Below are 13,434 nucleotides of genomic sequence, written 5' to 3'. Positions count from 1 at the left end.
AGAATCTAGGCAAAACTTGAAAATGGTTGTCCAGCAATGATCAAAAACCAAATTGACAGAGCTTCAAGAATTTTGAAAAGAATAATCAGCAAATATTGTACAATCCAGGTGTGGAAAGCTCTTAGAGACTTACCCAGGAAGATTCACAGCTGTAATTGCTGCAAATTATTTACTCAGGGGTGTGAATACTAATATAATCAAGATGTATTAGATTCCACTTTGAGTATTTTGTGTAGATCGTTGACAAATAAATGACTATTAAATCAATTTGAATCCCACTTTGTAACACAACAAAATGTGGAAAAAGTTGAGGGGTGTGAATACTTTCTGATTGTCATGTTCAGAAGTTCAAAAAATTGCTGGGAAAAGATTAGTTTCAACCAACTCGACTAAGAGGTGCCATAGAAAGTGAATCTATCATAGACATGAAGGATCATTAACTAGAATCCTGTCCCCCTTTGTCTTTAAACCAGGAAAGTCAGTTAAATAAGAACAAATTCTTATTTTCAATGACTTCCTAGGAACAGTGGGTTAACTGCCTTGTTCAGGGCCAGAACGACAGATTTATACCTTGTCAGCTCGGGGATTCAATCTTGCAACCTTTCAGTTACTAGTCCAACGCTCTAACCACTAGGCTACCTGCCACCCCTAGTCTCATTTGATAAAATTATCATCAATAAATTAACTTGTCAAAAACTGTCATATAAATAATTACATTTGAGATAACATATAAACAGCAATAGAAACAACACAGAGTATTTTTTTATTTGAAAAAACCCCATCACATTTTACAAACAAGGTTAAACCCTTGAACACACATACAAACAGAGTAAAAACTTTCACTTAAAAAAAACAAAAAACTTAAAAAAGATAAGATATAATAATGACAGCCATGCATTAGGATTTTGATATGTTACAACCGAACAATGTTCATTCCTATAGCGGAGGTGTATAAAGATGGCGGCCCCCATGCACTTACAGTACCACACGTTCCTCATTTTGCTACATTTGCCGTATTGTACATTGCTCTCTGTAATTTTTGTTGTGAGCAGAGCATACTATACATGATCTCAATCTTTGCATCAAGACATCGGCAATTTGAAAAACCAAAAAATTGTGCTGATTTATTGATTAATTGAACCATATCAAGAGCGGTAGTTAAAAAACTCTCTTGATAGAGTGATGTGTACTCATGGATGCCAAGGGAAGCCAGGCTTCCCCAAAACACTTACCAATAAAAACATTTTTACGTCTTTTGTCTCTCTGTTTCATAATTTCCCTCAATCTGATGCTGTCTGATCAAAAAGAGTATGACATTGTTGCCGCCTGTAGCGTTGAACGCAAGGGAAGCCAGCAAGCATTTGGCCTCCCTTGATACATGTTTTAAAATAAATTATAGCCAATCAGCTTTGAGATAAACGAGCTCAACTGTGAATGGTCCTGGTGTGCCAAAAAATGATTATAACAGTGATTCTGATCCAACCATAAGTTCATACATTGTGCCCCTGGTCTGATAGGAAGTTCAATATGTAGCTAGATGTAGTAGGCTAATGTTAACTAGCTGACCTGGCGCATCGTTGCCTATGAAAGGATGTTAGGCTAGCGAGCAAGAATTGTAGCCAGGTAGCCTAGGACAACAAAAACTAAAAGCGTGTACTGTATGACAGAGTCATAGACCGTTTAGGCAACATTACAAAGAGGAGAGTGTCATTGGCGTTTCTCTACAAGTAGGGCGAGTCTACATGGTTTTTCTACTTGCGCGAACACACACACACACACACACACACACACACAAATCAGAGCCACATCATATTTAGCTTACGTTGATTGGACTAAATTGTTTTGGTATCTTTTAGTTGTCACTGTATTAGACTAAGCAGAGGTGATTTTACCCACGCACCACTACCGAGTGGATAGTGCTAAAACAATGACGTAATATCTGAATCCTGTTCCCTTTACGCACGTTTGTCACATCTTGAGTTATAAGATTTGTAGAACTACCTTAGTTCACTCAATTTACTGTAAGTGCTGCTTAACAAAATGAACGTTGTAAGTGCTGCTTAACATAATGAACGTTATAAGTGCTGCTTAACAAAATGAACGTTATAAGTGCTGCTTAACAAAATGAATGTTATAAGTGCTGCTTAACAAAATGAACGTTATAAGTGTTTCTTAACAAAAATAACGTTATAAAATCGATGCTCAGTCATTAGCATGGTGCAAGAATGTTCACTACAAATGTAGTGGTCCCTTTTCCAGTTGTTACACAACGACTCCATCTGTTTATCTCAGCGTGACATCATTCGAACAAATTCTGTGAAAAGAGAGAGAAAGTGACAGAAAGAGGAAAAAGTATTATCCTATACACAAACCAACAAAAAAGCTGAAGCCACTGTTTCTGACAAACATAAATCAGTACTGAAACTTCACGCGCGCACGCACACGCACACGCACACACACACACACACACACACACACACACACACACACACACACACACACACACACACACACACACACACACACACACACGTTATGTTATTTTATCCTTGTGGGGACCTAAAATTAATTTCCATTTCCCTAACTCTAAACCTAATCCTGGCCCTAATCCTGGCCCTAACCCTCACCCTAACCTTAACCCTAATCCAAACACAAACCTAACCCCTAAACAGTTACCCTAACCCTAATTCTAATCCTAACTCTAATTGTAACCCTAACCCTAAACCTAACCCCTAAATTTAAAATAGGTTTTGTCCTCATGGGGAAGTGGGAAATGTCCCCACGAGGGAGAATTTTCCTTGTTTTACTATCCTTGTGGGAAAATATGGGGATTTTAGGTCCCCACAAGGATAGAAGAATCAACCCACACACACCTTCAAAGTTGACCCGTCCATCCCCGTTGAGGTCCACGTCCCGGAGGATCTCATCAATCTCTCTGTTTGTCAGCTGTTCTCCCATCAGTTTCTTCATGGCCTCCCTAAGCTCCATTATACTGATCTGACCATCACCGTTAGTATCGAACTGAGAGAGGGAAAGAGACAGAAAGAGAGACAGAGAAAGAGAGACAGAGACAGAGACAAAGACAAAGAGAGAGAGACAGAGAGAGAGACAGAGAGAGGATATAGTGACAGTTACTCACATTGAGAGAGACAGCAACCATTTATGTCAGCTTTGAGCCCACACAATCTGAGAGAGAAACACTGACCTCCTTGAATGCGTCTCTCAGTTCTTTCACTCCGATCATATCTGCTGTCTCTGCCAGCATCTTTGGGCCCATCAGCTCCACAAAGTCCTCAAAGTCTAGTTTGCCCCCACCTACAGACCAGAAAAAACATATATATATTTAATTTTTATTTATTAAACCTTTATTTAACGAGGCAAGTCAGTTAAAAACAAATTCTTATTTACAATGACGGCCTACCCCGGCCAAACCTAGACGACGCTTGGCCAATTGTGCGCCGCCCTATGGGACTCCCGAATAACAGCCAGATGTGATACAGCCTGGATTCGAACCAGGTACAGTAGTGACGCCTCTTGCACTGAGATGCAGTGCCTTAGACCGCTGCGCCACCCGGGATCCCTCAGGAACACGACTACTATTACTCACAGTTACAATATGGATACGGCTAATGTCTTTCTCTACTGACTCCGTGCTTCCTGGGTCCATCATTCGTTGTAATAACACCACTCTAGAGTTTCAGATATTCTATGATTCTGTGGCGTTTCCCCCGTCTCATGTTGATGATGACGTCAGACTCACAGATGGACTGGCCCAGCTCGATGAGCTCCATCTCTGTGGGCATGTAGCCCATGGTCCTCATGCACTCTCCCAGGTCCTTGTAGCTGATGTAGCCATTCTTCTTCTTATCAAACTCCAGAAACGCCTCGCGGAGCTCTGCGTGGCAACACACAGGCACAGACATACAAGCGCACGCACAGGGTAAGAATTGGATCATCTACACTGAAACACGTGTAATTGTCTGATTACGACTACGTCAGATAGAGGGGTGTCATCTACCTTCAATCTCCTCAGGTCGTAGGTCCCTGTCCTGTCGGAGGTAGCAGAGGGACACACATAAGCAGACTGGTAGTTGCACATGAACACACACACACACACACACACACACACACACACACACACACACACACACACACACACACACACACACACTTGTTTTGTTATCCTTGTGGGGACCAAACAAAGTGTTCCCATTCAAAATGCTATTTTCCTTAACCTAACCCTAAACTTAACCCCAAAACCCTAACCGTAACTCCTAACCCTAAACGTAACCCTAATTCTAATCTTTATTGTAACTCTAACCCTAAACTTAACCCCTCAGCCTAAAATAGCCTTTTTCCTTGTGAGGAGGTGAAATCCCACCACCTGTCTGAATTTTCCTGCTCCCCACAAGAATAGTAAAACCAAAAACACGTACGTACGCACACACACACACACCACACACTCACACATGTACATCACAAACACACAAGACTTATGACAATAACACAATCTGTTTACACACGTGCCCACGATCAGACAAACGTACGCCGCATGCCTTTATGTTGACACAAACACCGCAGTCAAACGGACAGATGAAAATCTAAAGATCGACAAACACAAATGTCCAACCACTGATATTCTGAAATGCACAATGAACTTCAATCACAAAGACCATGGGAGAGAATTCGCCAAAGATAGAAGGAGGATGAGAGGAAAGCAGGGATAGAAAGACAGAAGGTCTGCCGTTTGGTTTTCCTTGATGAAAGAGAAGACTTTTTAAGGCAGGGCAGTACATGTGATTTGTAGCGGGCCAGTAGACACACATTATTAGAAAGAGTAAACCAGGATGCTCTGCAAAGTCAGACTAAATACTATATATATATACTATATATATATCTAGTACATTACGTCTAAAGGATGGAATATATCTGAATCTAAATATATACAGATTACATTGTAGGAGACATTTTTTGTATTATGGAACTGGTAAAATACTTTTACGTCAACGTAAATCACCATAGGGAGGGTTGCCCCTGGCAACAGCTGGAGATTAGGAGATTTGGGAGGTTTAGTATGAGTGAGACCCTTGTACACATAATGTGCATTGTCGGCGCAACCACACACACACTGTAGGTCATGCCTGTTCCGGTGTGGTGGGTTGTAATGTTGAGTGCTTTGATGGCAGAGAAATATAGGAAGAGAAAATCCCTGTAGATCTATTTTTCTTTATAGTCTTTACTACAGATGTTCTTCTTGGAATCTCCCTGTATATGATCTACTCTGAGTGGACAAAACATTAGGAACACCAGCTCTTTCCATGAATCAATGTGAAAGCTATGATCCCTTATTGATGTCACTTGTTAAATCCACTTCAATCAGTGTAGATGAAGGGGAGGAGTCAGGGTAAATAATGATTTTTAAGCCTTGAGACAAGTGAGACATGGATTGTGTATGTGTGCCATTCAGAGGGTGAATGGGCAACACAAAAGATGTAAGTGCCTTTGAACAGGGTAGGGTAATATGTGCCGGGCTCACCGGTTGAGTGTGTCAACAACTGCAATGCTGCTGGGTTTTTCACGCTCAGCAGTTTACCATGTATATCAAAAATGGTCCACCACTCAAAGGACATCCAGCCAACTTGACACAACTGTGGGAAGCATTGGAGTCAACACGAGCCAGCATCCCTGTGGAACGCTTTCAACACCTTGTAGAGTCCATTCCCCGACGAATTGAATCTGTTCTGAGGGCAAAAGGGGGTACAATTCAATATTAGGAAGGTGTTCCTAATGTTTTGTACACTCGGTGTACACAGTGCGCCAACCACATCAAGGTTTGGTTCGCCTCCTCTCAGACTATTTTACACTATATAATTTATATAGCAAGTTTGATTGGTTGTCCCATGATGGCTATGAAAGTGAAATGACAACTTAATTGTGGAGAGACTATCACGTGGTGAAAATGAAGTGACATAACGATGATGATGATGATGATGTGTGTGTGTTAGTGGCGTTGTGTGAGTGAATGATTTAGTATGCATTTGTAAGTGTGTATGTGTGCGTGTGATGAGTGTGTCTGTGTTCACTAGTGCGTGTACGTACGATCTGGCTGCTTGCAAAGCCCTGTTTGAGGAAGATGCAGGCAGGGCCCACGATGCTGTGTAACACGGTGCAGTTCTGGACCAGTGCAGACAGGGGCGCCTTAAACTCCTTGTCCTCGCCCGATTCCTCCTCGCCCTCCGACCGTGGCCCCTCCTGGCCCCCTGTTCCCCGCTTGTTCCCCCGGGGCTCGACGGCCCCCTTAGAACCAGAATCATGCAGAACTAGTGAACCCAACAGTCGTTGGTTTCACACTCTGTTTCACTCGCTGTCTGCTGGGGTCTGACAGCCAGCTGTCCACAGCACTAGTCCTCAGGGAGATCAGATGTTGCAACAGCACACAGTACAGGAAAGGATTGGCAATCTCTTCTCTTTTAGGAAGTTTAACTCTGCCTGTCTACATGGTAAACCGTATCAGCCAGTGGCTCATCAGCCTAATAAGTAAAACTCTCTGTCTGTTTACATGGCGGTATGTGTATTGGTTATAAGAAGCCATGCTTCCCCTCTCTCTCTCTCTCTGTCCCGGTCCCTGTCTCTCTTCCTCTCTCTCTCGCTCTGTTTTTCGAGGCTCAGTCTTGGCTCAGTGTTGGATTGGGGTGTTCATTCTGCTAAGTGTTCAGGCCACAGACACTCAGCTCACCTCGGGGACTTAGCACAATGTTACATAACACACTTACAGAGTACGTCTAGTCAATAATGACTCTACACGTAACTTGAGTATTAAGTTGATAAAACCAGATACCATTGATCTGGTTCCCGGGGCCTGCCCTTTCAGAAAACACAAGTATAAAGAACTCCTCCTTCTTGGAGATAATCAAAGGAAGGTCTCCATTGTACAATACCGCAGATGCAGAAACATTATGCAGATAGGTGAAAAAGAAGCATCATAGATTGTCTCTGCTGGAGTTGTTCAGAAGAATTACGTTCGATTGTTTCAGATCAATGTTGTGACAATCCTTTAGATCAATAGCAAAGTTGTTTAGAGACACACAGGACCTGCTCTAAATTGAGAGCAAATACAGAGCAACTACATTTGGTCAATATCTTCATGATACTTCATGCATTAACACATAGGCAAGGAAATAGCAAGCAAGCGAGCAAAAACTTCTCTCGTCCCAATATCTTTGGAAAAGCAAAAGCAAATGGAACTGCTCTTACCTTTTTCATTTTGTTTTTCATGGATGGCTTGGTACAATTCCCCATCCCCTATCCTCGAAGTGAAGTAACACTCTATCCTCCCTCTCTCGTCCCTCCCTCTCGCTTATATTTTTCTTCTTACTCTATTTTCTGTCTTTCTCTCTCGCTCCACCCCTGTCGGTGGAGTTTTAAAGGTCCCACCCAACGTTGGAGTTCTGAGGTGGGGTCCAGGACATCCTATCACCCATCGTGGTCTGAAGAGTGATGTTCATATCAGAGATGAAACTCCTGATGTGTTTTTTTTTATTACTAGGGTTGCCTATAAACAAACATAAACCTAGCCCACTTCTATGTCTGGACAGAAAAGAGCTGCATGACATTTTGTCCATGTGTGCATTACTCTGTCTCTCTCTCTCTCCTACCCTCAATTTTACCCCGTCTTTTAATCCCTTATCTCTCTCTCTCTCTCCCTCTCTCTCTCTCTCTCTCTCCCCTCTCTCTCTCCCCCTCTGTCTCTCCCCCTATCTCTCCCCCTCTCGCTCTCCCTCTCGCAAGGCTTGTTATACCATAGAAATGACTACATATACGTAGGGTGATGAGAGGCAGACGGAGAGAGAGAGGGAGAGATAGAGAGAATTAGAGGAGGCAAACGCAAGGGATTTAATCCCTTTCCCTGCATTTCAGATTAAAGGGAGCGATGGAGGGGTAAGAAGAGAAACGGATAGAGTAAGGAGATTGAGGGGAAGAAGAAATTGAGTCCAGGGTGGAGAGAGGGGTGATGCAAGATGAAAAGAGATGGTGAGAAGGTAAAGTGGAGGAGTGATGGAGAGACAAGGACGGACATTTCCCCGAGTGACAAGGAAAGAGGAAATGAAACTGGTCAAGGGATGAAAAGCAATGAGAAAGCCATAAGAGAACAAAACAGAGAGAAAGCAAAAGAAAGAGAAAATGAACGATGAAGAAAAGAGCCAAGAGTGAAACAGATGCTCAAACAGCCTGGAAGCTGCGGTCGTGGGCTACCATTGGATGTGTGTGCGCGTGTGTTAGAATTACAAACACACATGCAGTTAAAGGTGTGTGTGTTAACCGTATCCAAACTAAATACATGCATCACAGTAGACTGTTCTGATTGGTCTGTTTTAGCATTGATAAAGGCTTCAGAGGCTATCATAGGATGTCAAATGTAGTATTCTCTCTGATTGGTGCACGATAACAACATTACAGAGGCTCTAATGCTCTAAAACATGGACACCAGCCATAATATCAGACACTCCAGGACAAGACCTCAACTGGGTTTCTGTGCCACAACACTGACTCACATGACTAAATACATACTATGACAAGTGATGGGAATGACATGCTGTATAAGGAGCGAGAGCGAGAGACCTATTGGATTTCTGTGTTGTCAACCAGTGCAGATGTTAACATACTATAGCTTGACTTTGTACATCTTAAAACAAATGCATACCGTTCTATGCCATTGTCCTTCTGATGAACCTCAGGTTTTGGGTAGAAGGCTAAGGCAAGGGTCCATAGACGCTGGTGTAAGGTCAGATTTGTGTTTCACCCCCATATGGATAAGCTTAGGACTGGCAAAAGTTAAGCCAGATCTATGCAAATTGGTGCTTAGCGGGACCCAACCACTATCCAGAGAGTTCCATACCCTCAGAGGTCAGGGCAGAGGTCAACAGAGGGGTGAACTCTAGGATAGGCCTGTTCCTCCAGCTGGGACTTGGTATGACGCACAGCTGTGAACTAAGTACTTTGGCAACTTCCAGGCTATTTGGTAATGTGTGTATGTGCATGTGTTTTACAACAGTGGGATATACATTGTGACATTCCGGGAACACTATCCGATTGTAACTTGGCTTCAAATTCTGCCAAATATTCATTCAATATTTGGTTATACAGTACTGTAGATTGGTAATGTTCCTTTCTACTCCCTATGACCCTCTCCCTCTCTCTCTCTCGCGCTCTCTTCCACGGCCACACAAACCCGGAGGTATGGTGATAGTAGTAGATAAGAAGTCAGAGTGCTAAGATTGACTGGGTGACAGATGTCTGTTACGAGATCAACTGACCACTGTTCCTCTTTTGGGGACAGATTTGGGCTTAGACCAAATGAACATTTTGGATAAATCCTCAGCAAGTACTAGTGTCTAACTCTAACAAGTATAGGCCTCGTATCGAAGTATTGCTTTTTTTTGTTTTTGCGCTGACACACTCACTCTAATTACAATTAAATGTACCAATCAATTAATCAATTACATGCATCAATCAATCAAATGTATTTCTACGTGAGCAGTGATAGGGTGCCTAGTCAGGGGCATATTGAGGTCAGTTCTATGCTGCAGTGTCAGTTTATTACCACTAGAGAGCAGCTTCTCTCCAAAATATTGTACAGTACTTATCCCTTAAGTATTTGGCAGAATTTAAAGCCAAATTAAAGCTGGTAATCCCCTCATCTTTAAGTGTTCATGGAATATATCCTGCTAAGAATGCTATTTATATACCCCACACACACACACACACACACACACACACACACACACACACACACACACACATCAAAGATTATGCCAATATGGTGCTTCATTCAAACTCTTAGCCGGCCTAGTTAGTAAACAGCATTTGGTCCCAGTTCAAGTGATGAGTCTCTCTCATTGGACAGAGACCAGTGGTTGCAGAAGGACCAGTAACTGCATCTATCTCCTAGACATGATAGAGTTATTGCCTAAGAGGTTGGGTCTAGTACTGAGGGTTAATCAGGACCCAGGGCTAAACCCCAGGATTACTGTTATTCATTATTCACTGTGTATTATTCCTCGTGTCACTATTTCCATTATATTTTTTATATTTCACTCTGCATTGTTGGGAACCTGTAAGTAACCATTTCACTGTTAGTCTACACCTGTTGTTTACAATGTGACAAATCAAATTGGATTTGGGGACTAGTCACTGATACAACCAATGCCCAAGATTGATTATCTATCTAATTGTTATTTAAGTATTGATAGTGTCAATTAATCATGTGACTGTTGGGGTTTCTGGTTCTGTGTGTTCTCAACATGATCTGATCTCTATCAGGTATCTCACACGCACACACACACACACACACACACACACACACACACACACACACACACACACATATTGTGACAGACTCAGGTAGACATGCGTCATGCAACATTACTCTAATCCTTGACTGGAAGTAAGACTCTGGTCACTATGGCGATATGCGTGTAGGTAATTATGTTGCGCTATTGTGTTCTGATCAGGTCTTAGATACTGACACTAGTATCCAGTAACTCAACCTGTCTATCAGAAACGGAGAAAGAGAAAGAGTGGAAAAGTGAGGAAGGAGAGGGAGTGAAAGACTGAGAGGGAGGATGGAGAGGGAGTGAAAGACTGAGAGGGAGGATGGAGAGGGAGTGAAAGACTGAGAGGGAGGATAGAGAGGGAGTGAATGACAGAGGGAGGATGGAGAGGGAGTGAATGACAGAGGGAGGATGGAGAGGGAGTGAATGACAGAGGGAGGATGGAGAGGGAGTGAAAGACTGAGAGGGAGGATGGAGAGGGAGTGAAAGACTGAGAGGGAGGATGGAGAGGGAGTGAAAGACTGAGAGGGAGGATGGAGAGGGAGTGAAAGACAGAGGGAGGATGGAGAGGGAGTGAAAGACTGAGAGGGAGGATGGAGAGGGAGTGAAAGACTGAGAGGGAGGATGGAGAGGGAGTGAATGACAGAGGGAGGATGGAGAGGGAGTGAATGACAGAGGGAGGATGGAGAGGGAGTGAATGACAGAGGGAGGATGGAGAGGAAGTGAAAGACAGAGGGAGGATGGAGAGGAAGTGAAAGACTGAGAGGGAGGATGGAGAGGAAGTGAAAGACAGAGGGAGGATGGAGAGGGTGTGAAAGATGGAGAGGGAGGATGGAGAGGGAGTGAAAGACTGAGAGGGAGGATGGAGAGGAAGTGAATGACAGAGGGAGGATGGAGAGGAAGTGAATGACAGAGGGAGGATGGAGAGGAAGTGAAAGACAGAGGGAGGATGGAGAGGGAGTGAAAGACTGAGAGGGAGGATGGAGAGGGAGTGAATGACAGAGGGAGGATGGAGAGGAAGTGAAAGACAGAGGGAGGATGGAGAGGGAGTGAAAGACTGAGAGGGAGGATGGAGAGGGAGTGAAAGACTGAGAGGGAGGATGGAGAGGGAGTGAAAGACTGAGAGGGAGGATGGAGAGGGAGTGAAAGACTGAGAGGGAGGGTGGAGAGGGAGTGAAAGACAGAGGGAGGGTGGAGAGAGAGTGAAAGACGGAGAGGGGGGGTGGAGAGAGAGGGAGTGAAAGACGGAGAGGGAGGAAGGAGAGGGAGTGAAAGACGAAGAGGGAGGATGGAGAGGGAGTGAAAGACACAGAGAGGGAGGATGGAGAGGGAGTGAAAGATGGAGAGGGGGTTGGAGAGAGAGGGAGTGAAAGACATGGAGAGGGAGTGAAAGACGAAGAGGGAGTGAAAGACAGAGGAAGGATGGAGAGGGAGTGAAAGACTGAGAGGGAGGATGGAGAGGGAGTGAAAGACGAGGAGGGAGTGAAAGATGGAGAGGGAGGATGGAGGGGGAGTGAAAGACGGAGAGGGAGGATGGAGAGGGAGTGAAAGACGGAGAGGGGGAATGGAGAGAGAGGGAAAGATGGAGAGGGAGGATGGAGAGGGAGTGAATGATGAAGAGGGAGGATGGAGAGGGTGTGAAAGATGAAGAGGGAAGATGGAGAGGGAGTGAAAGACGAAGAGGGAGGATGGAGAGGGAGTGAAAGACGGAGAGGGAGTGAAAGACGAAGAGGGAGGATGGAGAGGGAGTGAAGGATGGAGAGGGAGTGAAAGACGGAGAGGGAGGATGGAGAGGGTGTGAAAGATGAAGAGGGAGGATGGAGAGGGAGTGAAAGACGGAGAGGGAGGATGGAGAGGGAGTGAAAGATGGAGAGGGAGGATGGAGAGGGAGTGAAAGACGGAGAGGGAGGATGGAGAGGGTGTGAAAGATGAAGAGGGAGGATGGAGAGGGAGTGAAAGACACAGAGAGGGAGGATGGAGAGGGAGTGAAAGACGGAGAGGGAGGATGGAGAGGGAGTGAAAGACGGAGAAGGAGGATGGAGAGGGAGTGAAAGACAGAGGGAGGATGGAGAGGGAGTGAAGAGGGAGTGAAAGACAGAGGAAGGATGGAGAGGGAGTGAAAGATTGAGAGGGAGGATGGAGAGGGAGTGAAAGACAGAGGGAGGATGGAGAGGGAGTGAAAGATGGAGAGGGGGATGGAGAGGGAGTGAAAGACGAAGAGGGAGGATGGAGAGGGAGTGAAAGATGAGGATGGAGAGGGAGTGAAAGATGAAGAGGGAGGATGGAGATGGTGTGAAAGACGGAGAGGGAGGAAGGAGAAAGATACAAAATAAAAGGTACAGTAGAAAGCAGTGGAGGCTGGTGGGAGGAGCTATAGGAGGACAGGCTCATTGTGGCTGTAATGGGATAAATGGAACGGTATCAAACGGAAACCACGTTTGACTTAATTCCATTTATTCCATTCCAGCCATTACAACGAGCCCGTCCTCCTATAGCTCCTCCCACCAGCCTCCACTGGTAGAAAGATAAAAAAGAGGGAAAACTTGAGAGGATGAGTATGGATATTACTGTATTACTGTGTATGTATTTGAGGGGGAAATATAGACTGTGTGTTTGTATGTGAGCTTGTTTTGTTTATGTAGGTGTGGATGTGGATGTTTATGCAAGCACCAATCTGTTCTCACATGTTCTCAATTCTTAGTGTGCTGTCGGTAAATGGATGACAAATGGATTATATGAGGGGCAGGGGGGTGTCCAGCATACTGGACATTTATAGATTTTGTCCGTTTGAGCACCACATGAGCCTCTCCTCTCCTCTCCTCTCCTCTCCTCTCCTCTCCTCTCCTCTCCTCTCCTCTCCTCCACCCTTCGGCTTCTCTCCCTCTCTCAAACTCTCACCATATTGCTTCACTGCCACTACCAATGACCTCTTTACCATTTTCCATTACCATTGATTTCCTAGCTCTCTTTATCTTTCCTAGGTCTCTTTATCTTTCCTAGGTCTCTTTATCTTCCCTAGCTCTCTTTATCTTTCCAACAGAATCAATCTCTTTTCTCCAACAAAATCAATGAGTTGACCTATCATGGTGTATGAGTCTTTACT

The 13,434-nt window shown here is 44.3% G+C and overlaps 1 protein-coding gene across 1 annotated transcript; it reads right to left on the bottom strand.

The window, feature by feature from the left end:
• Positions 1–2,288: 2,288 nt before the first annotated feature.
• LOC120062002 (calcium-binding protein 2-like) lies at positions 2,289–7,299 on the bottom strand. The gene is made up of 6 exons (XM_039011798.1): positions 7,255–7,299; positions 4,019–4,049; positions 3,761–3,895; positions 3,206–3,315; positions 2,874–3,021; positions 2,289–2,314 (listed from the first exon to the last, which is right to left on the bottom strand). The coding sequence occupies exons 1-6, from the start codon at positions 7,297–7,299 to the stop codon at positions 2,289–2,291; spliced, it is 495 nt and encodes a 164-aa protein (XP_038867726.1).
• Between the last annotated feature and the right edge of the window lie 6,135 nt (positions 7,300–13,434).

The sequence above is a fragment of the Salvelinus namaycush genome, chromosome 17 (genome assembly GCF_016432855.1).
Source record: "Salvelinus namaycush isolate Seneca chromosome 17, SaNama_1.0, whole genome shotgun sequence".
Taxonomy (NCBI): Eukaryota; Metazoa; Chordata; class Actinopteri; order Salmoniformes; family Salmonidae; genus Salvelinus; species Salvelinus namaycush.
Note: the sequence above shows the minus strand (reverse complement) of the source record. Positions and strands in the feature narration are given on the sequence as shown.